The 25,511-nt window shown below is 35.7% G+C and overlaps 1 protein-coding gene across 5 annotated transcripts in view; it reads right to left on the minus strand.

Annotated features, from left to right (window-relative positions):
• The window catches only part of ANKRD17 (ankyrin repeat domain 17), a 155,236-nt gene that overhangs the window by 14,650 nt on the left and 115,075 nt on the right, over positions 1–25,511 (minus strand). For all 5 annotated transcript variants that reach the window (XM_045858251.1, XM_045858249.1, XM_045858254.1 and 2 more), the window contains 6 exons: positions 24,546–24,662; positions 13,754–13,925; positions 12,202–12,652; positions 11,548–11,703; positions 9,583–9,732; positions 6,691–8,327 (listed from right to left, as the gene is read on the minus strand). In XM_045858251.1, the coding sequence (XP_045714207.1) occupies positions 6,691–8,327; positions 9,583–9,732; positions 11,548–11,703; positions 12,202–12,652; positions 13,754–13,925; positions 24,546–24,662 (2,683 nt within the window). The remainder of the gene's footprint in view (positions 1–6,690; positions 8,328–9,582; positions 9,733–11,547; positions 11,704–12,201; positions 12,653–13,753; positions 13,926–24,545; positions 24,663–25,511) is intronic.

Raw genomic sequence — 25,511 nt, forward strand, 5'->3', positions numbered from 1 at the left:
TGGATTGCAGGCCAGGTCCCCAGTAGGGGCACCTATGAGAGGCATCTGATCTTTTTTTCTCTCTCACATCATGTTTTTCTCCCTCTCTTCTCCTTTCCTTCCCCTCTAAAAACAAATAAACTCTTAAAAAAAACAAAACAAAACACCACCTATCTAATGTTCCTGCTAGAAATGTCCAACCTGAATGTAATCATGGATTTAAAAATAGATCAATCTAAAATGTGGGACATTTTTTAGGACAACCTGACTCTGTTCAAAGGATTCAAATATAAAGAAGAATAAAGGAAGGTAGTAAGATGTTTTAGACTTGGGAAGAGTAAAGAGACATAATAGCCAAAAGCAATGTGTGAATGTTGATTTTATCTTGGATCAAATGGAAAAAAAAAAAAAACAAACCCCACACACACAGAGACATAAAAAGTATTCTGGGATGAAGTTATTGCATATTTGGTGCCATTACTAAATTGATGTTAATTTTCTTGGGTGTAGTAATAGTGGAGTAACTGTAAAGGCAAACATGCCTGTTTTGACCTCAATCTAGTGAATATGATGGACCCTCAAATTAAAATTCAATGCTAATTTTGGCTCTCATCAACTATAACCATCTCCTAAATCTCACCTCCCTTATTACAGAGCTTACTCTATCTTTCCACAAAATAAGAATTTCCTTTTTCTCTAAATGTTAATTTTAGTCTTTTTCAACACATTACCTAGATTTTCATTTTTTGAAAGGTGAAGCATTGCCACTAAATTCCAACTATTATAAAATGAAATATAAAAGCACTTCCACCTGGCTGGCATAGCCCAGTGGATTGAGTGCAAGCTGCGAACCAAAGGGTTGCTGGTTCGATTCACAGTCAGGGCACATGCATAGGTGGTGGGCCAGGTCCCCAGTGGAGGCCACGTGAGAGCCACGTGAGAGAGAAACAACCACACACTGATGTTTCTCTCCCTCTCCCCCCTCCCCCTCTCTAAAAATAAATAAATAAAAATTTAAAAATAAATAAATAAAAATAAGCAGCCCTTTAAAAGCTACTGAACCTTAAATTTCTTTTTTTTAAAACGCACTTCCATTGCAGTATTATATCTTTTAAAATCAAATTATATGGGGGGGGGGGGGACTCCCAAAAACTGGAATTCATTTACTCTTACATATTTAAACTTCAGTCATCTTCAAAGTACTTTCCATTTGATGCAATATACCTATCAAGACATTTTTTCCCTCTGTTCAAAACAGTTGTTGAACTCATTGATTTTGATGTCTTTTAGTGGTTTTGCTTTTTTAATTTTGTTTCACCTCTTCCACATCAGTATTCCCTTTGAAGACTTGTTTCATCCAGGGAAACAACAAAAGTTGCTTGGGGTGAAGTAGGGTGAATAGGGAGGGTGGGGCACGAGAGTCACGCTGTTTTTGGTCAAAAATTGCTGAACACTCAGCTCAGTGTGGGCAGGTGTGCTCGTAAGTCACCCATCATGAAGTGGGCAAACATGTTGAAAAAGTCTTAAAAAAAATTCACTCAAGCCAAAAACAGCCTCTCACAACAATGCCAGCTGGTACACTGGCATTGTTTACACTGATTACAGATGGGTTCCTAGACCACTCACCTAGTAGGGGAAGCCTGTACTACAAGGGGCCTGCCCTCCAGAAGGTAATTCCAGTTCTTTTTGGGTGCCCCTCATAGATTATACTGTATTGTTTTCAAAAGCACACATAAATATTTAAATAAACACCCAGCAAAGAAATATCTACTAATGGAATTACATTATATTGGATTGGCCAAAATGATCGTCTAGTAGAGCTTAGTTTCTTTAACTTCATTTGAAACAATTTCGTTTGACTGTATTGTGACAGCTATCATATCAGCATTCATTTTTAAAAAAACTTTACAAAACTGGTGAATTTTTGTGTAGCCATTTTAATATTGAAAATAGAATATGCAACATTTTTTGGCATATTAATCTGAATTATTTCAAGAAAAGTAAAACCACAACTGAAATGCAACAAAGTATTTCTTCTGTGTATGGAGAAGGTGCTGTGACTGATTGAATGTGTCAAAAGTGGTTTGTGAAGTTTTGTGTTAGAAATTTCTTGCTGGACAATGTTCCATGGTCAGGTAGACCAAGTGAAGTTCACAGTGATCAAATGGAGATATTAATTGAGAACAATCACAGTTATACCAGGCAGGAGATAGCCCACATATTCAAAATATCCAAATCAATAAAGTATTTGTGCAAATAAAAAATGTATCTTTTATGGAAAAAAAAATACAGACTTTTTGGCTAACCCAATAGTTACATGTTATAGAAATAGGTAAAAATAACATCCGGTTCATATTAAATTTAGAAATTTCTTGTTAATAGAATGTCACATCTTTAATGACATAGATCACATTGGCAACCTTTCTGTAGAGGGCCAATCATTAAATATTTTTGGTCTGTCATTAAAGCATGAAAGCAGCTATAACAATATTAAATGAATGGGCATGGCTTTGTTTCAACAAAACTTTATGTATGAACACTAAAATTTGAATTTCCTCCTTTTGTGTCACTAATATTATTCTTTAAAAAAATAAAAATATATTTTAAAGATCTTACACAATGTTATCTGTTTTAAAAATAACATATGTAAAACAGGCAGCTAGTCATATCTGGCCCATGGACCATAGGTTTGTCTATTGCTTGCATGGATTATCTTTAATTGCTTGAAATGTTCATATTATAACACATAGGTCTAAATGCAACTTGGTATCCTGGGTTAGACACTGCAACAGAAAAAGGACATTATTGGAAAAAAAACTGATAGAATCTAAGTAAGGCCTGAAGTTTAGTTAGTTATATTCTACTAATATCAATTTCTTAGTTTTAATAAATGCATCATGGTTATGTAAGATGTTTACCTTAGAGGAAGCAGCAGTAATTATAGAAAAACTCTTCAATAAATCTAAAATTATTTCAAAGTAACAAAGCAATCACTTCAAATACACTCTATAAATAGCAATGACAGAACTTTCTTTTTTATTTTTTTATTTTAATCATTGTTCGAGTACAGTTTTCTTGAACTTTCTATGATAATATATGTGTTCAATGTTTGTACTGTCCAGTATGTACTATCCAATATGGTAGCTACTAGAGATATGTGCTTATTTTGCATTTGAAATATGGCCAGCTTACAGACACTAAGGAAAACAAACAGTATGGAAGATCGTCAAAAAATTGAAAACAGAAGTACCATATAGACTCACCAATTCCATTTCTTGGAATATATCCAAAGGAAACAAAAAATACTGACTCAGGATATATCTGCACTCCTATGTTCATAGCAGCATTATTTACAATGGTCAAGATATGTAAACAACCTAAGTGTCTGTTTGGCAAATAAATGAATAAAGAGGTTGTGATATATATATATATATATATAACACAGTATATATATATATACTGGAATATTATTCTGTTGGGGATCGCCCTGCCTGGTCTCAGGAAGGAGTAACCCTCTGTGACTTAGGCTGAGTGAGAGACCTCTGGACCAGGGGCCACTAAGGAGACAAAACTTATTTCCCTGGCATGAACGCTGCCTGTTCTGTCCCTGACCTCCTAAGCTTGATCAGCTAGCCAATGACGGGTAAGATTTCCCATGGAGGGAATTGCCTAAGACAGGCATGATCACGTGGAGGTTTCTGGGAAGAGACTCAGGGCTGTGGAAATGAAGGGGTAATGGATATCAACCTCTGCCCCCTCGGCTTTGTCAAAGCCTGAGTCCTTGTTCTTAGATGTGAGAAATCCAAGTCTCCTGGCTGCCTTTGTCTTCTCTGTTAACTCAGGCCTGCAGTAATAGCAGGGGCGGTGCAGCCTAGACCAGAAACGGCGGACCCCCGGGGTAATCAGGCCTGGGACATAGAATATGCAAGATCCTGTGAAATCTGTTTGCTGCAGGATGTTATTAGATTAAAATCTGAAGGCACAGACAGGAAACCAAAACTAGCCCTTTGAGCCCTGTTAGACCTTTCAAATGATAAAATTCCAAGCTCTGCCCAGAATCACAGCAGGGGTTCTGTCTGCACCTTTGTAAGTCACCTATTTCTTTTGATCTTTCCTGCCAGGCTGTGAATCCACAAACTAGGTCTGTATTCTCAATAAAAATGTGCTTGGGAAGGGAAACAGGGCGCTCCTCACTAGAGAGAGTGGCCATTCTTTCCCTATTTCCCCACAGGACCTGGTTATCTCTGTGTATGTTTTTCTCGTGTTTCAATGAGCATCCGCAGCAGAGATGGATACTGCTGGCCAAGATCCACCACATTATTCAACCATAAAAAATAATCCTGCCATTTTTGACAACGGGTTGACTGTGAGGGCATTATACTAAGTCAGGGGCATCGAAGTCATTTTCACCAGGGGCCACATCAGCATCATGGTTGCCTTCAAAGGGCTGAAATAATTTTAGGACTATATAAACATAATTACTACATAACTGTTAAGGAGTTGAAATTATATTTGGCCCTTTGAAGGCAACCACGAGGCTGATATGGCCCCTGGTAAAAATGAGTTTAACACTCCTGCACTAAGTGAAAAAAGTCAGAGAAAGACAAATACTGTGAATCTCACTTATATGTGGAATTTAAAAATAAACACATTCTACAAAAAGAGATTAAATTTTGGGGGGTGGGAGGAAGGGGAAATGAAGGAAGGTGCTTAAAGATACAAATTTCCAGTACAGGGTAAAGAAGTGCTAGGGGTGTACATACAAAATGATAACTATAGTTAACATCCGTACATAACACCGTATGTTGCCATGTATAATGTGCTCCTGTGTACAACGCACAACCACATTTTTGGCCCAAACTTTCAGGAAAAAAAATCTTTCATTTTAATTGTTTAACTCAATTTTTTATTTATTTATATTTAGAAACAAAACTGGTTATTGTATTCCAGGGTATTACTTTGCATATAGATATCATTATTGCTTTCTAGAGTTACACTTTTAATGCATAAGCATAAATAAAAGAATTAAAAACATTTATATAGGTATGGAATTAGTACTACCCATGTGTAATGTACACCCTTATTTTTCCCCAAAAAATATGGGCAAAAAAGCACGCATTATACACAGCAAAATACAGTATACATAAAAGTTGCTAGAGAGTAAATTCTAAGAGTTCGCTGTTGGGAACTGCCCTGCCTGGTATCAGAAGCTGTAACCCCCGCCAAGGCTAAGGCTGAAGGAATGGCCTTGGACCATACGCCAGCAAGGAGACAAAAGCTGGTATCCCTGGCAGGAGCGCTGCTTCTGCTGCTTCATTCATAACCGAACCCCAATGCTTGGTCGGTTAGCCGGTGACGGGTAAGATTCCCCAAGGGGGCAACGACCTAAGACAGGCATGATCACATGGGAGGCCCCCAAGAAAGGACTTTGGGGGCTACAGCAAAAGGGGATGATGGACCCTGGCTCCTCGCATCTCTGGGAGAAAATCTCCTTATCTCTTGGTTGCCTTAGTTCCCTTGCTCCACCTAAGCCTGAAACAATGATAGGGTGGTACAGCTCTGTGCTGGAAAGAGTGGGTTCCCCGGGTGATCAGGCCTAAGAAAGAATATGTAAGATCCTGTGAAACCTGCTTTGTTTAGAATGCTCTCAATGAAATGATAAGGGTCCAAGAAAGAAGTTTGTTCCTTAAAGTTTTTTACAGCTCTTTGACCCTGACTCAAAATTGGCCCTCAGACTTCCTTGTTATCTATTGTTTGCTCCTTACTTCCTAGCAATGAGTAATGAGCTTTTACCTGAATTCTTATTCAAACAAAACCAATAAAAAGCCTCTCTGGAGGGGGAACGGGACACTCTCCCAACCAGAGAGGGGGGCCATGGCGCCCTCCAGGTGAGAGAGGGTGGCCAAGGTGCTCCCCACGTGAGGAGTGGCTCTGCTGTTCCTATTCCCCCACAGGACGTGGTTGTCTCTGTTTATGTTTTTAGCATGTTTCAACGAACATCCACAGCCGAGATGAATACTGCTGGATGGTATCCTCCACAGTTCGCATCACAGGGAAAATAATTTGTTTTGGTTTTTCTTTTTATTGTACCTATTGGAAATGACGTATGCTACCTAAACTTAATTGCGGTAATCAATTCATAATATATGTAAGTCAAACCATTATGCTGTCCACCTTAAACTTATGCAGTAACAAGTATCAACAAATGTCAATGAAACAGGAAACAAATTAAAATAAAAAGAAATGTGACCAGCTTGACTAAAATACACTTTCAATTTAAAATTATATAAATACCTTTATATAACTTTAGTTTAAATAGTACATTGGTTAGTGGCTATCCTATTAAACTACGTAACTGTATATTTTCCTCATTATTTTAAAAACAATAAAATGAAATCAAATTGTAAAATTCTTGTTAATTATATTAATATTTTATTTGAAACAAAAGCTAACTTTTGATGCCATTGTCTCATTAAATTAAACCATAAGAGACTTTTTTACTTTGACAGAAAAATAAACTTGATAAATTTATTTATAGAAAATTCAAAATAAAATACACTGTAGTTCTGAAAAGATTAAAGCATTTGAGTTACATGAGTATAGCAATCTCTGTTCATCTGGCTGAGAATAAAAGTATTAGAAAATGACTAGGAATTTTCACATCACTTTTGTAAATGAGCAGCTGGAGAATATCAGAAAATACAAACTTACCTGAGGGACTTGGAGCGGGTCTCTGTAATGGTGGTCTAAAACCTGGAGCTTTGGAAGTATCAGACTGATGTAAAGGATCTGAATTTGGCAAATACGAGGATTTTCCTGATAGCATAGATTCTGGTGTTGACTGAGATGAAACAACAGATCCTCCCCAGAAGGCATGAGCAGAAGAAGGGCTGTTTTCAAACAATGTGCTAAAGGGCCCAAATGGTAAGGGCGCACTGAAATTGGGAGCAATAGGCTTATTTGCTGGATGTACTGAATTTTGACAAGCACTTTGTGTACTTAAGGTTGAAGGTAGCTGAACAGAAGAGGGAACACTGTGAGGTCTTTTAATGTGATTGACACTGAGGACTGCAACAGATGAATTTTGCACTGGAGCTGGATTCTTGTGAGGGGCAGTTGTGCCATGAGAGGGTGGTCTAATAGCAGGGGTTTCCATTTTCGGAGCAGGCTGGGAGCATCCCATTTGCGTCTGAGGCATAGGGTAAGTCACTGGGGCAGTAGAAGGCACTGCCACTGGAGCAGAACTTGTTGTTGCTAAAGGAGGAACAGTCATTCTAACTTCTGGAGGAGGAACCTGAGACTGCTGAAGAGGTGGTCTTGGCTCCTGAGAAACAGATCCTGGAGGTTGCTGCTGGGTAGAATGAACTGATGAACTCCCAGAAGAACTGCTGCTGTTTGAAGGTCTACTATTTGCTGTTTCTACTACTGGTGGACTACCTGCTTCCTGTTCAGAGGAAGATGCCCCTTTATTTGGAGATGCTGTTCCACAATCCAAAGGGCTGTTTCTAGAAACCCCTCCTGGCTGGGCTGGTGGTGATGGGGAAGATGGAGATGATACTGGGTAGTGTTCTTTGGCAGTAGGCATAGGGTATGTGGCATTTGTGGGTGCAGTGCTGTTGTTGCTTGCTGTGGTTGTGACTGTTGTGGTGGTGGCATTGGATGTCTTCACAACTGTGACAAAAAGCTGCCTCCTGACGGAAGGTGAACTTGGACTGCCATTTGTAGATGTACCAGGCACCGTTGAAGCTGATGAACTGGTTGTTGTTGTTGGACTTGAAGTTAAAGAACCTGCTGAATTCACCTGAGAACCACTGCTATTCTGATTGCTATGGCGAGGCACCATGTGAGGCTTAGGTGAGTTAGTAGCTCTGGCAGGGCTCAAAGGCCTGACAGGAAAAGGACCCCAAGTAGATTGAGCTGGTGGAAAAGTACCTCCAAAGTGGGTCATGGGCAACCTTGGTGGACGGATCTGCTGGAAAGTCTGAGCAGCAAGCAAAGCATGTGCAAACTGTGGAGGAGGATATGCTAATGGAAGAGAAACTGGAAAACCAGGCCTCACATTATTCACTGGGTTTTTAATGGTTTTGTGAGTAGATGCAGAAGAAATTGCAGGCACAGTGAGTGCTGTGGCAGTTTGAGATGTTGATGACAGAGCTACAGTTGTCATTTTAATTCCCATTAAGGAACTATTAGCAGCAGTGGTGGTAGGTGCTGATGACCCTATTTTGGAATTTGCTGAGGAGCTTTTCAAACGATTCTTTGGAATAAGTTCATCAATTTCTTTGTCTGGATCCTTGATCAGAGCATTGATCAACTGAGTTGCCTGTCTTGTTGATTCAGTGCCACCCCTGTAAGTTGACAAAAAAATTAGGTCTATTTTTTAATATGTAAAGCCAAAATTCATTTGTATGTATGTATATATGTACACACAGAGAAAAATAACCAAAGCAGCAATTTTCTGACTTCACTTGAGGTACTCTGCAGATAAAACCATAAACTGTCCTGATATGCCACTGTATTTTTCAAAGGAACAGTGATTTTCCAGAAATTCATGTTACTACTGTTCCCTTAAACTAAGAAATAATTTTCCTATGCAAAATACATTACAGTCAGAAAAATCACTACACTTAAAAGCCCATTTAATCCATAATGTTACTGTAAAGTTAACCAGATGACTGACACTAAAAGCAATACAAATAAACAAGGAAAATAATATAACTAAGAAAAGAGCATTTTTTTAAATCCTAGTACCTATGATGACCCTATCTATAATATATTTATTAAGAGTGATATTATAATTCCTCTGAAATGATGTCTCAAAAATAAGAGGAATCCTGATAATGCCAACAATAACCATAAGGTCAAACCAAAGTGATGGGTCTCCAGGGACATATTTGATTGTAAGGAAAGCCTTATGGAAACCCTCAAGGAAAAATCACTTCTAAAGGGTATCTGCTTCCCTTTGCTCTAGATAAGGCAGGCTGCCTACCCACCTACCCCAGGAAAGGGAAAAAACAAGATAGGAGAGGAGGATAAGTGCAAAACACAGCTTCTTTCCTTTTGAGGTAAGCTACAAAACTATTAACTCTTCTATTACTGTGCAGAGGCACCTGTCTCTCACAACCGAATTTTTAATTTCTTAAAATATCATCTTTATTTTAAGAATATTTAGGCACAGACATATTCAATTCAAGACAAATATCCACTTCAGGTTTAAATCCATTCCTGAGTTCATATTCTAAGGATACAATCTCAGAATAACAAAGCTCAAATGCTAATTTAAAAGAATGATGGAAATATATTGCTTAAAATGTATTAGAGACATATTCCTTCTTAAAAAGTCTATGCCATATGAGCAGTTTATATGAGGAAAAGATAATCGAAACCTCTGCAACACATACAAAAAAATTCCTTTACAGCCCATTAAAATACTTAAGAGCACATAAATCAGAGAAAAATATTGTAAATGTTATCTTCTTAAATTCCCATTTTAAAAAAGTGAGCTATTAAATACAAAGTTCCATTGAAAACTCAAATGCTTATATTTTATTACGCTATAGTGCAATAACACAAAGGAAGAAAACATAAGAGAAAAGGTTTTGCCTTATAGTTATTATCCGATCTCCTGTCTTGTCTTTCTGTTTATCAATATCTATGTGTGCACCCGTGAACTCCCGAATAGCATTAATATTACAGCCTCCTCTTCCAATCACTCTGGATATCACAGTTGATGGAACAGACACCTTCTTTGACCTGTTTAAAAGTTGAAAACATAAATTAAGATAGACCATTAGTCTCAGTGGTTGTGATTAAAATAAGAGGAAAGAGTATTACTAAAGTATGTTTCTGAAAATACAGTATAAATTACTGTTGAATAAATGTCTTCTATGTATTCCCACTCTAGGTGATAAAAGGCAACTAGGAATTACAGGAAAAAGGAAGAGAGGAGGAAAAAAGAAAGAACAGGGAGAGGAGGGAAAGAGGAGGGGGAGAGAAGGGAGACAGGAGGGAGAAAGCAGAGAGAGAAGAAAATAGAGGGGAAGAAAAATAAAGCTTTACCATAGTTTTACATCTCATTTACCAAAGATTGTTTGCTTTTTTGACTTTCATCCTTCATAAACATCTGTAAAGTACATGCTATGCAGATATGCAGTATGCTAATGCAAAAAGAATAGTGAGAGAGACATGGGTTCCTGCCACATGTATATTGACTATGTACACACCACGTTAGAAAATTGTAATAGGTTTAATAGGATGAACTAAACACACAGTGGTAGGGATAGCTAATCCAGCCTAAGGAGTCAAGAATGGCTACTTTTGGGTACATCTGGGTGATTAGTACATTCCTGTTTTTATTTTTAATATATAACTGAAAGGATATTAAAAATTTATTGTTTTCCTGCATTCTTCTAGAGGCATTAAAATTATCCAGATATGGAAATTCACTAAAAGGATGTTCAGTAGTATGAGAAAAAAAGAAAAGCTCACTGGAATTCCAAAAAAGCAAAACATATCTGATGCCTGCAAAATTATATTACTATCTTAAACATTCAGATTCAGGAAAGGTAGAAACATTTCTGACCAGTCTAAATTAAAGTATACTTCTAAAGTACAGGACAGCCCTCAATAAAGACAATGAGCCAATTATGCTTTAATGAACAAGTAAAATATTCAGTATTGATTAAATATTAAATTAAAATGCTTTATTTTTAAAAGGTAAGGTATGATTCCTGCCCTTTATATACATAATTAAATACTTGACAATTCTTCCTTCCACAAAGAGAGTAACAATGCATCAGTGATTATTTTCAAATTAGTTACAAATATCTTTGTATGTCACAATATAAAAGCATGTAGAAAAACTGAATTACTTTTCTTTTGTATAGAGTGCTCTGATATTGTGATTTCAATTAGTTCAATAGTGTATGTGAGTAAGTTAGTGCATATGTATGAAACGAAGACAGAGGTAGAGATAAAAGACAGTTCTTATTTGAAATAATCAAAAGTTTAATTTTTTGTCGGAATTTCTGAGGAGTTCTTTAAAATAGGTTACCAAAGACTTATAATGTCCTTTCTGGGTTTATAGTTTTAGTTTCAGGAATACTGCCTTACTTTTGACACACATTAATTAAAAAATCCCAAGCAAAATATAAAACTATTTTATTCCTAAAATCCTTGAAATAAAGGTATCCTGTAATTTAAAGACTAGAATAGTTTTAAAGCAGGATTCATCCTTCAAATAGTTACAAGCACGTAGTAAATATTACACAGGCTCTGAGATTACAAATTTGAACAAAATACTATCACTGTAAAGAACTTAAATTAGTTCGCTACCAAAACCAGTCATCTTTTTATGTGAAGGCTCCCAATGTTAGGAGTGTTAACATATACTTTTTGTTTTCCCATCTAAAGTATGAGGCAGGCTGTCTCTGTTACCTAGATTTGGCCTTGGGCCTCCAGTTTGCAACCTTTGGAATACTTGGAGGAATTTAATTGTAAGGTAATACACCACATTTCACTATGAAATAGAACACATAAAAAGAATGAGAAAAACAAGTGAACAACTACCTTCTTACAACTTCTTTCCATCCTTCTTCCCTTTTTTGTCCACGCTTAGGACTTGCTACTGTTAACTTCCCATTTGGAGAGGAAAGGGGAGATGGACCCGATTTTGTGCAAGTGGATAGAGAATTACTGGTCACTTCACTGACAGTCTCTGACAATCTTTAACAGAGGGAGGAAAAGTACATTAGATATAGAACAAATGTAGAATTTTTAATTGATAAAGGCAATCAATTAGATCATTTATTCTTTTATTTTTGGAATAAATATGGTAAGTAAATGAAGAACTTAATTTTTACTTTTTAATATTTTTTACTTTTCAACATAATATGAGAAGCCAATATTTAAAAAGATAGCATCTAGAGGTGGTATTTAGCAGAGGTGAATCACAATAATCATCCCTGAGAAACCACAATCAATACTTTTCATGGGCTAAGTTTAACCACCACAATGAATGAATTACATAGTAAAAATAATTTTATCTCTCATTAATACAACATCTTAAAGTAGCTTAGTCTTTAAATCAAAGGAAATCATGCCTTCTTTAGCACAAAGGCAAATCTTTGTCCTGCCATTCTTTATTTGATTGCTTTATCAAAAAATTCATCAACAAAGCATTTCATGAGACTATAAATAGTACAAACAAAAACTGGAACTAACTTTATTGAAGCCTTGCCAGAAACAGATTTTCTCTCCTCCTTTGGAAATGTAACCAGAACCGATGGCTGTTTCTTGCTGGTCACAGTGGTAGCGACCACAGCGGGAGAATGATTGTCACTTTTTCGGCTGCTATTGCTGTTACTACTTTCATCACTGCAGCTGGAAATCCTCATGTTATCACTGTCCCCACTCTCACTGGTACTGCTGCTTTTTGATTCTCCTCCGTTCACCTTCTCAGGCTGACTGTATGAAATTGGTAGTGGATCGTCAAATATAATCTGAACATTTTCTGGAGTAATTTTATTTTTCCTGTTTTTCCTCTTTGAACTGGTTGTAGTTATGGTATTATTTCTTTTACCATGGGAACCTGCCAAAGTTGTCCAGGTTGCAGATATACCTATGGTAGTAGTGGTTGTGGCACTTGGAGGCTCTGTCAAGACTTCAGGCTCATCTGTAAAAGTAGTGATAATGAATTAGCAAATTCTGAGAGCTCTTAGAATATATTTAGCTTTAAGCACTTCCATAGAAATAAAACCAGGAGTTACTTTGCTATTGCCGGACATAAAGCCATCAGTCATTCCAGCATTCATCAGTGTGAGATGGATATGACTGATCTGTTCTCTGCCCCTCTCTGTCCTAAACAATGCATAATAGGCAGTTGTAAGGAATTATTTTGGAAACATACTTGGAAATATGAATATATACTCTATATTATGTATTTTAATAATTAAATTTCTTAGGTGTAATAATGTTATTGTGGTTATGTAAAATAATGTTGTTTTTCTGTGAAATACATACTCAAGTATTTAGGGGTGATTTCGCATGATGCATACAGCTTACATGCAAACTGTTCAAAAAAAGAGAAAGAAGATAACACAAATGTGCCAAAATGTTGTAAGAATCTAGGTGATATTCAGGTGTTCATCATACTCATCTTAAACATTTCTTTAGTTCAATTTTTTTTCAAAATAAAAGGCTGAATGAGGAAGAAATTAACACACACAAACGCACACACATACTGCATGCATACTTGGTGGTTCAGTAGCCATGGTTCCTGCTCACAACATCCTCATCTCAAACAATCTTTTAATTAGAACCTAGTTAAAAGTAATTCCCTCATTTGAGAAAAATCTGAATATGGTCTGGATTGTAGACAATACAATCAAATTATCATTAAATATTTTAGGTATTATGATTATGTAAGCAAATGTCAGCTGCTGACACTTTATAAGTGCAGTATCAGAATGTGTGCAATTTACATTCAGATGGCCTACAAAAAATCTGTACACATATTTAGAGAAAAACAAGTAAATATGTAAAATGTTTATTTTTAAAATCTAGGTGAAGTGTACCATTCTTTCAATTTTTAAGTTTGAAATTCTTCATAATAAAAAGCTAGAGAGAAGTCTATAAATGAAAATAGTACATAAATACTTTTAAGGGCTTAATAACATAGAAATCTATTTTTACCTAAGTTACTGATATTTTAAAAATATAACTTTCAATTGAATGTATTACATGAAACAAATTTGATGGTTTTTAAAGAAAATACCTTCAACTTTATGCTTTTCTTTTTCTTGAGCAGCTTGGAGTTCAAAGTTCTCTTTATTTTTGGCTTCAATTTCTTCTAGTTTTCTTCTTTGTTCCTCCTTTTTCTTTCTTCTCTTCTCCTTTCTCTTTTCTCTTTTGGCAGCCAAAGCCAGCCTCCGGCTTTCTTCTCTTAACTATTAAAGGATCAATAAAAGAAAATGATAACACTGGAATTTATTGTGGAAAAAAGTTGCACATAATGTCATTTTATCATATGGAAACTGAGATACCATAAAATTCAAAGTCATACAGCTCAATTCATTGTTTGATCAAGGTCATATTCAGGATCAAGACCAAATTAATGATAAAAATATGACTTTAAAAATAGTGAATGATAGAGAGCTATGCAGCTTCATAATCGCTAAAAAAAATCTAAATTAAAATAACAAGGTACCATGTTTTGTTCATTAATTTGGCAAAAAAAAAAAGATATCACGTATCAGCATAAGTTTTAGAAAATAAGTTGTTTCTTACACTGCTATGGTTATAAATATTTACATTTCCAGAAAGGTAATATGAAAGCCTCCTATGAAAATTACAAACTGCTTATCCTAAGAATTCATTCTTTATAAAATGAGTATCTATCTCTAGTGAGAATATACAGGTTTAATAATTTTCATTATAAAATGAATTCTAATGGCAATAAACAGAAAAAAAGGTCAATCTATCCAATGATGGGAACAAATTAACAACGCACATTCACAAAGTACTAGGCATCCATGAAAAGTATTCAAATATACGCTTGGGAAAATGTTCACAATTTATATCATTTTAGGAAATAAAGAAGGCATACTGCAGACCAGTTCTCCCACTTATAGGGGAAGGCCACCCTTAAGTGAATCCGTTTGTAGTAATACAGAAAAAAGACTAAGGATACAAAATCAAAGGCTTACCAGTGACTACCTCTAGAGAGTGGGACTGGAAAAGGGTAGCTGAGAAATGGAGACTTTTCATTTTACTTTACATAACTATACATTGTTTCTATTTGTCAAAATGAGTACATATTACTTTCATAGTAAAAAAAATTAAGAAGAATAAGTTTAAAAGTGTATTAATATCTCTTAATAAGTTATTTTAACTATTACATTTTCCTCTTTGGTTCATAAAATGGGAAAAATCTTCAAAATATTTTGTTTGCATGTCCCTTTATAGATGTTTTCAAACTAGGTACTCCCTATACACAGTCTAGTGCTCTGTATATTATATATGCATTTTAACTATTATGTGTCAAAACAATAACACTCAGTTTATGGAAAGTATCATAATATCCTAACTAAGGAAACCAGAGCTCAAAGACAAGCTCATAAGGCAAATTGACTTATTTTTGCCCCTACTGCTGTGACTCAGATGGTTGAGCTTTGCTCCACAAAGCGGAAGGTCACTGATGCCATTCCTGGTCAGGGAATAGGCTGAGGTTCAGTCCCAGGTCAGGGCACCTATGAGAGGCAATCGACTCATGTTTCTCTCTCACCAGTGTTTCTCTTCCTCTCTTCCCTTTTCTCTAAAAATAAATAAAGTCTTTTTAAAAAAAATTTAGCCCTGGCTGGCATAGCTCAGTGGATTGAGTGCGGGCTGCGAACCAGGCACATTCTCTCTCTCTTTCTCTCTCTCTCTCTCTCTCCCCCCCTCCCTAAAAATAAATTAAAAAATCTTAAAAAAATTGACTTACTTTTCATTATAAAATGTCTGACTTCATTTTTTTTAAGTCTTTTGTTAGATACTCCTCCTGCCCTTTCAAATCATCCCTTTTAGGTGCCTAAAAGGTTTTGTCCACTTTTGAAGTTTTTATACCCTGGGGCAATGCCCCATTTGTTTAAGGAAAATCACAAACTCAGGCAGTTAAGACTTCAGGAAAGACTACAAATGAAAGTTCAAGTTCTAGAAATTGTACTAATAGTACCCCCTAGAAATTTTTGCTGGTCCTCTGGAAGTACACAAGCTCAGGTCTGAAGATGAAGAAAAGAGCTTTTGACTTTTCATAGGACTGGGGGAAAAAATGGTAATTTTTTGGTGACCTTTACTTCCTAGTTCACTGCAAGGGAGGAAGAATAACATATGACTGGGGGTGTTTTTAAAAGAAGAAACTGAGCATGTGTACCTCAGCTCATTAAAAAGAAACTTGCTTTAACAGAGCTACCTGCCAGCCCTCAGGAAAAGTGTTTCCTGAGCCCCACCCAGTGAGGGAGGCTGTGCTTGTTCTGTCTTGCTCTGATTCTGATGAAATGAATAGGTGAGTGTTCAGGGGAAGAAGGAATAAAAGTCAGGGTGGTGTGCCAGAAAAGTATTTTCAAAGCAACTGAGGCTATAGATACAATTCAGAATTAGGGATAAATGTTTTAATCTATATTTTGTCTGTATGAACAGAGAAGTCTTGAGAAAGGTACAGCAAATAGCTATGGGGGAAGTTCAAGACTTTGTACTCAGTCAGGATGGGTTTTTGATTTGGCTGGATTTTTAAATTTGTCCAGTAGCAAGAAGTAACTGTGATTAGTATTCAAAGGAGAGGAAGACTTTTTTAAAATAGAAAAGTTTAAATCAGAAAGTAGGCTTCCATCTAAGACCATATGGCCTGTGTGGGTGGGAGTGATGTTCTGGAGTGGGTGGGTCTTAGTGTGGGGCATGGCTGTGCCTCAGGTGTGCTAATGTTTCAGGCTTTACAGGGTTCAGTGGAAGTTGGCCCTTTGGCAACAGGAAGACGCTAGATATCAAACTTGAGAGATCAACCATAAGGGCTAGGAATTTATTCTTGTTTCTCATTTGAAGTTCTAAGACTAGTATTTTGATAATCTCACGAATCTTACTAACCCTTTGAAACTCACTGAAAAATGGGGCAAAAATTCAGAGGTCCTAGTGAAATACTTTTTTGGAAGAGAGATCTCAATGGCTGCAAAAGGACCTACAAGGAGGTCTCTAAAACTAAGAATTAGACAAGACAGGTACCAACTTAAGAGGTATTTGCAGATGGTAGCTGAATCTAATGAATTAAATGAAATTACCAAAAGGAAAAGTTATCAACTATGCATGTGTATATTTATGTGTGTGTAAAGGGGGAACAAATATCCACTATTTAAAAAGAAAAGTACATGAGACTTTAGAAAGGCCTAATCTGGCACAAGAAGACAAAGAGGAGAAAGTGGCTTCAATGGGAAAAGAGCTTCATGAAGGAAGGCAAATCAACATTGGTAAGTATCACAAAGTTATCAGTAAGAACTGAAAAGAGGTTAACAGAATTTGGCAGTAAAGATGCCATTGGTGATCTTTGCCATAGTTCACTAAAATAGTGGGGAACCAGGCAAATAATCCTGGATTGAGGATTAAAAATATAAAAAGTAGAGTCAATAAGATTATTCCCTTAAAATATTTGGAGATCGAAATAAAATACTAAGTTTGAGGTGAAGTTTCATTAGGATAGTTACCTTGATTAAGTTGTAGGCAGAGGGTAGTAGTTAATGAAATAGACACTCAAAATAAAGGAGTATGGGGGACATGGTAATTACTGGTACAAGATTCCAAAGAGAAGAGGTGAAAATACAATAACTAAACCATTAAGATTCAAATAAGTCTGAAGGTAAAAAAAAAAAAAATAGGGTAAGAAATTCAAGGAAACAGAAGAAAAAATAAATAAATGTGACTACATCAAACTAAAAAGTTCTTGCACAGTGAAGGAGATCATCAACAAAATAAAAAGACAACCCACAGTATGAAAGAACATACTTGCCGATATATCTGATAGAGGATTAATATCCAAAATTTATAAAGAACTTACAAAACTCAACATCAAACACCCAAAGAATCCATTTAAAAAGTGGGCAAGAGCATAAATGGACACTTCTCCAAGGATAACATATAGATGGCCAACAGACATATAAAAAGATGCTCAACATCACTAATCACCAAAGAAATGCAAATTAAACCACAATGACATATCACTCCACACCCATCAGAATGGCTACCATCAATAAATCAACAAACAAGTGCTGGTGAGGATGTGGAAAAATGGGAACCCTTTTGCACCGTTGGTAGGAGTTGGTGCAACCACTGTGGAAAGCAGTATGGAGATACCTCAAAAAATTATAAATGGATCTGCCTTTTGGTCCAGCGACCATAATTCTGAAAATATATCTGAAGGAACCCAAAACACTAATGAAAATAAGCACCCTATGTTCACTGCAACATTATTTACAATAGCCAGGATATGGAAGCAGCCCAAGTGTGCATCAGTAGATGAGTGGATAAAACAACTATGGGACATATACACAATGGAATGCTACTCAGTCATAAAAAAGAAAAGAATTTTACCCTTTGCAACAGTATGGATGGACCTGGAGAACATTATGCTAAGTGAAACACACCAGTCATAGAAAGATAAATACCAAACAATTTCACTCGTATGTGGAATCTAAACTACAAGCAAAACAGAGACAGACTCATAGATGGAGACCAGATGACAGCTAAGGGCGGGGGGCGTAGGAAGGGAGGGATTAAAGAAAAAGGAAAAAGGACTCATGGACATGGACAACAGTATGGTGATTGCGGGGAGAGGACGGTATAAGGGGACTAAATAGTAATAGAAAAATGCAATAATAAAAAGAAATTCAGTCTACATCCTAAATTTGACTTACCTGTGCCTCATTTCACTTACTGGGGAACTGGGAGTGTATGTGGGGGAGGGAAGAGGCTTCGAAGAAGAGTCAAGTGAGGCACAATAACCTCGCTATGGAAAAGGAAAGGGCACCAACCCAACAGGTGTTTTTTAATTGAGGGTTCAGGAACAAAATACCATTTGACAGGTAAGATTTTTAAAATGAGAATTTAAGGATTTAGGAAGGGGTAGTCCTGACTAAAGAAACACCATCTGCACAAATGTAGATCTATGAAAGTGAAAGAAAAAGTGAGAGCTGAAAGTTACATCAAGATTTCATTTCTGAATAATGGGCAGTGATATCGACAGAAAATACATCAAAAAGGAGCAGAATCGAACAAAAATTTATTGATAACTTGTCATATAATGAGCATGGTTCTAGTCTCTTAAAGCTCTTTAGTTAACTAGACAAAAATATCCCTGCACTCATGAAGCTGCAGAAGCTACTAACATTTAGTTGGGGGTTTGGGAGGCACACAGATGATAATCTTAATAAACGCATTACAGATGTCCCTCAGTATTCATTTGGGGATTGGTTCAAGGACCATTCCCCACTCCTTCACTGCAGGTAACAAACCTGAGGATGCTTAAGACCCTTACATAAAATGGCTTAGTATTTGTGCATAACCTACACACATCCTCCTGTATACTTTAAATCATCTCTAGACCCTGGCTGGTGTAGCTCAGTGGATTGAGCACCAGCCTTGGAACAGGAAGGTCGCTGGTTCGATTTCCAGTCAGGGCACATGCTTGGGTTATGGGCCAGGTCCCCAGTTGAGGGTGTGTGAGAAGCAATTCGATAGATTTATCTCTCACACATCAATGTTTCTCTCTCTTTCTTTCTCTCTCCATTCATTCCCCTCTCTCTAAAGCTAAATACAATCTTCAAAGCATTTTTAGAAGACTTATAATATTTAATATACTATAAATGTTATATAAATAGTTATTATACTGTAATTTTTAGGAAATAATGACAAGAAAAAAGGCCTGTACACATCTGATACAGATGCAACCATGCTAGGTCTAACTATAAGTACAGGTGAGCAACAACATAACATTTCCCCCAACAAATGTGTTTGATCCACAGCACCTAAATTTATATATTCCAAACCTGCCAACTGTATATAGTTTTTAAAGAGGTGTTATGTACATTGTCAAACAGGAATACAAGAGCAGGGGAAGACAAGTGTGTACATACAGATAAAGGGTTTTGATTTTAAACTGGGTGATCTGTGTAAACTTCATGAAAGTGAAGTTTTATGCAAACATCTAAAAGGTATGAAATATTTCAGACAAAGAAAACAGCCAGTACATAAACTGTAAGCTTTTTCAGGTGGGTCTGCAATGTTCAAGTACACAAGTGTAGCTCACAATAGAAAACAACTGTCAAGAGTATCGGGCATCTTGTTTACCTGGCAGGGCATTTTAAAGACTTTATATTTTTATTCTGAGGGTTTTGAGCAGAAGATGGACTGATTTAAATAATGTAAGAGGATCACTCTAGTGATAAACAGAGTAGAGAACAATAATGGAATCAGGGAGATCAGTTAAATAACTACTGGGGTAATACATGTAAGAGATGATATTAACAACTTCAACCGGGGTGAGAGGTGATCAAAGGTGATTAAGATTCTAAGTATAGTTCTAAGACAAAGATTTTTGTCTTAGAACAAGATTTTTCCAACACACTGGAGGACAGAGAGAAGGTTTTACCCTGAACAATTACAAGAGAGGGTTGAGGGTTTGGGATGGGTAAAGACTTGGAGTTCACATTTGGTCACGAGTATGAGAAGTCTAGTTAGGTATTCAAATTTACATGTTGAGTAGCAAGCTCAATATATGAGACTGGTATTTAGGGAAGGTATCTGGGCTAATATAAATTTGGGATTAACTGGTATATATTTAAAGCTAAGAAGCAGGATGAGATGACCAGTGGATAAAGAAGTACATCATGTAATGAGCTAAGGGGCTCGCCAACTAAGAGGGGAGACAAGGAGGAACTAGCAAAAGAGACGCAAAAGAGGTAGTAGAAAAACTAAAAAACACATAGTATTACAAAGGCCAAGTGAAGAGAGTGTGTCAGGTGTTATTAGGCTTAGCACAATAAGGACAGAGAACTTATTATTGGATTTAGCTACATCAAAGTCACCAGAGACCATCAAAGTATAGTTCAGGTGGAGTGAGAGTGGGAGTGAGAAGTTGGAAGGAGTACATTAAAAAAAAAAAGAGTTGAAGTTAGGCAAAATAGACAAAGGGACTGATGCAAAGGACAGTAAAGAAACAGGTTTGTAGCTGAAAATGGGGGAAAGTGGGGGTTGGAAGAATCAAATTTTTTTTTAAATAGGAGAAATACATTTGTATGATGATGACAATAATCCAAGAGAGGGGGATAAACGATACAGAAGAAAAGAGAATTGTTACAGCACTGTTTTGAGTAAGGGAGACCAGATGCTAGTTCACAAATGGTTACAAAAAGTTTATTTAGTAACTGATAGAAAGTATAAGGGTATTAAGATTGATGGGTGGGTAGATGAGGTGGGAAAAGTCTTGGCGGTTTTCTGATTCTTCAGTTTTTGCAATGATGTAGAATGCTAGGTAATCAACTGAGGGTGAAGGAGACATCAGAGGTGAAAGGAGAAAGTATTAAACGGTGGTGTACGTGGCTGGGAGAATGGATTAAACTAGAGAAACACATAGTTTATTGTCACACGTTTAAATACAATTAGTCACTGAGGTTGATTTTTTTTTTCCCTGCACACATTTAGTTACTAGGGTACAAATGAAAAAGAGGAGAAAGGAAAGAGTACGGAACAGTGAAGGGTGGAAGACTAAATGGATCCTATACTTTATTGGTGGGCAGAGTGTTGCCAGGACTGTTGGAGGAAGAATTCTAAAGGGAGTAAACCTAAAAATATAGGAAATTTAATCAGAGAATTAAATATACAAAATTGAGATTACGGTGATGGCAAAAATACCCCAACTGAAAATGCCTATTTGGAATTTTTACAGTGCTCCCTAAAAGGTTATAAACGCTTACAAAAGAAAAAGGTAGGAAGAGCATAAGTAGTAAAGTGGAAGGGTGAAGCATATCAAAAATGAAAACCAACAATATCCACTAAGGGTTCTAACTGCCAAGAACATAATCTAGCTGTTGGTGCCCTAAGTGAAAAAGAAATTGACTGAAAATTCCATGGTTTAACCAGATAAATTGCTCCAGAGTGGAGACTCTACCACACAGTAAATCCTCCGTAAGTAAATGTTTACTGAATAGTGATAAGGGAATGAATCTGATAAATAAAAGGGGAAGCATTCCCAGTAGCAATTTTGGAAATCCTATTAACCAAAACTTTCAAATTAAGCTGATCAAAAAAGCATTTTTATATAAGCAGTAAGTTTCCCAGGAAGAACATCAATTGAGACCAGACACAAAACCAACCCCAGTGGTGTTTCTTAATCAGAAATGGTGGAACCTGAATGTACCATCTCTCTAAAGGCAAAAAAGTGTATTTTCCTAGATGTAAATCATAACTAAAATAGTGAACTAAACCCTATCAGATCCCAATTTGGTAATTTTTCAAATAGAAATACTGAAATTACAGAACCTCCTGTATGGATTCTATCTATGTACCACCCCAATTCAAAACTGTTTATAAAGTATCAGTACATGTGGAACAATCCACTTATGTCTAATTAATTTATAATTAAAAATTACTTATCACCTTTATGAGTTTTAATATTATGAAAAATGTGTAATGACATTTGAAAGTTCCATTTGACTTGCTTTAAATCTGAGTTTCTTGAAACCATGAACATCAAGGTAAGAAATGTTGCAAGAATTCAAGTCACTGACTGACACTCATATTGCTGATGGTAGTTAAGAAAGTATTCTGAGAGTATCAACTTTGAAATATATTGGCCCAAGTGAATAGGCTTACCCTGTAAAAATAAAAGGACCAAAATGTAAACTTATTATGGAGTATATTCTGCAGTCATTTAAATCACTATCAACTGAAAATACCCATCAGTTACTGAGAGGGGGTAAGGCAAATATTAAGAGTGGTAAAGCGAGATAAATAAGATAACTAAATAAAATACAGTATTTAGAATGTTAGAAAGTAAAAATAAATAAGGAAGAAGAACAGGAAGAGTGTTTGTGGAAGGGAGAATAAAATATGGAGCATCTGCATGGGACTTCAAGGGGAAAAGCACAGCAAGAGCAAAGAAAGGTTGATCAGTATGGATAGAACAAAGTGACCAAAAAAAAGAATTAAAAAAAAATAAGATGAGAAACATGTAAGGAACAGTGTGGATGGACATACCATGTACGGTCTTAAAAGGCTTCACTGGTCATTGTAGAGGTGAGAGCTTTAGTTACCATACAAGTTTTATAACTTTAGTTAACTCACAATGATGACATTGTATTTTTCTTTTATTTTTGCATATTTCACAGTTTAACCTGAACACATTATTGTAATAAAAAGAAATCAATGAAGTTGACTGAGAACAGACCTCGTTAATAGAGTATCTCCTAAAAAGTGCTCCCTACTTTGTAACTCACAGGTCTGCAATGAATTTTGTGTATTTAATGTAATTTATAAACATCAAAATTATGAGAAAATAAAGATTTTATTTAATAATGGTATCTATGTTCAGCTATAGAAAACATGTTTTTTAGATTCATAAAAATGCAAAATAAATAACTTACTTAGAGATTCTAACTTTTAAAAATAAGACAGTAATTAAAAAAGAGGATGTCATAATACTTTACGAATAAAGAACTAAGAGGTAGGTTAACTTCAATTATGGGAGGGGAGGGTACAAGGAAATTTACAATTAAAAAAAAAAAAAAAACTGGTTCAAATCCTAACCTAGCTCAGGTAAGCTAGGTTCTCCACCTGTAATATTAGCCAACTTCTCCACCTGTAATATTAAGGTAATAATATTTTTACTGAGAAGACTAAATAATATGTATTCTTGCATACTTGGCCCTATTATATTACCTGGTATTTATTAGGCATTAAGTAAATATCAGGTGAAAACAAATGTGAAAATAGGTAAAGTAATAGTTACACTGTTTACAACAATAAGTGCTCCCAATGTGCTCCTTTAAAAAATAATTCAAAATGGCCAAAAAAGGTAATTTTGCTTGATCAGAATGCATATCAGAAATTTTTTAAATGAAGAAATCTCCAATATTAAATATATTTTCCAGAAAATATCAGTGTATTTTCACATTTAAATTAGAATAAAGTGTTTATGCAAGATGAAAAAATGAAATAATACATTAGCTTAACAAAGTCAACAAATATAATGGTAAAAAATGGACCTAACTCAAATACAAAAGGTTATATGATAATTATCATTATATCCTTTAAAAATTTAAACTGTATATATTAAATTGTACAGCATTTTAACCTTTTTATAGATAAAATGTGGTAGAATATGTATTCCATAATACTCAAAGCCAACCGATTCTTTTCCTGCATGATCACTATTTTTATTATTCACTTGAAGAAACAGTGAGTGATAGGAAGGAGAGTAAAGAAGGAGCTATGGGACTGTCCAAACTGTATGTTGTTTGGTATATGCTGTTCCCCTTGGGAACAGATGAAAATGATGCTGGAGTCTGCCTGAAAAAGAAGAGTACAAGAGAATTCATTCATTTAAAAATGTACTTATTAAACATTCCACCAAGTGGTGGAATTTCACTAGTTGGTTATGCCTTAGCAGAATATTTGGTCCTTCTAGTAAATTGTTATCAACAAATTACAAGGTCTAAGAGGAATGAAATACAGATTTGGATGGGGATTAAGAGCTCATTAGTTGGGATAAAACTAATATTGAGCACTAGAGGGTAGAATTTCTAACTTCCAGATTAATGCAATTCCTGTAATCAAATTTTGTTAATTTGTTACAAAGAAAATTCTTTTAATGATATTTAAATACTCAAAATTATTTCTACTGCTTGAGCCAAATTTAGAGAGAAATCCATGTACATAATTTAAAGCAAAAGCAACAACAACATGAAGCAAAACAAAAAAGAATAGATTACAAATGTCAGGGGAGCAGGAAGAAAAAAATATGTATTTTTACATGTAAAGGTTATCATTACCTTTTCCAAGTCTAACTCCTCTAATAAAATGCTGGCATTTTTGTTTGCTTCAGCAGCCTGTCTATCTTTGGCTTGTACTATTGATTCCATACAAAGATGACACTTCTTCAGCATCTCCTAAAATAAAAAAAGATGTTTCCAGCCTCAAAAAAAACAGCTCACGTTTAGAGAGATTCCTGAAAACATGAAGATATTAAGTACTTCAATAAACAAACATAAACTGTAAGATCAGTGGTAAAGAAGAAAATAGAAACATATTTTTAAAAATATAAAAGCAAAGAGCTTCTACTCTTCTTCAAAATAATATTAATTTGACTGGTACTTTGGAACCTAAAGTTATTTACTCCTATAACCTGAATATAAGAAATCACACAGCAAACAGAACGGTAACAATTTATGTCGGCTGGTTAACGAATGGGTTTAAAGGGAAAACAATGAATGTCAAAAAAAAAAAAAAAGACAACAATTTTTGAAGTACCTAACTGACAAGAATTGTCACATATTTCAGCTTTGTTGCTATAACTTCATGTGCGAGAATCACTCATAAAAAGTAATAGACACAGGTATTATATATTTTTCTTAGTGATTTCATTCTCTGTGATAGGACAACATTGTTTTTCACAGGAAAGGGTTATTTCCCCATTAAGAAAAAAAAATGCTTACTTTTAATCTTCAAAAAAACCTAGGGGTATCCAGGAATGTTATCATTAGAGTAATAGGGGCAGCAAGACAGTGACTTACTGACATTAAATAAAGCCTATGGGGCTGTGGCCAGGCGGCTCAGTTGCTGCATCATCCCATACACCAAAAGGTTGCAGGTTCTATGTACTGGAGGCACCTGACCAATGTTTCTCTCTTATCTCTCTCTTCCCTCCTCTCCACTCCCACCCCCTTCCTATCTAAAACCAATAAACATATCCTCTGGTGAAGATTAAAAAAAAAAAACAAAAAAAACCCTGTGGGGAA

This window comes from Phyllostomus hastatus, unplaced genomic scaffold, assembly GCF_019186645.2.
Source record: "Phyllostomus hastatus isolate PE091 unplaced genomic scaffold, TTU_PhHast_1.1 phas_scaffold_1674, whole genome shotgun sequence".
Classification (NCBI taxonomy): domain Eukaryota; kingdom Metazoa; phylum Chordata; class Mammalia; order Chiroptera; family Phyllostomidae; genus Phyllostomus; species Phyllostomus hastatus.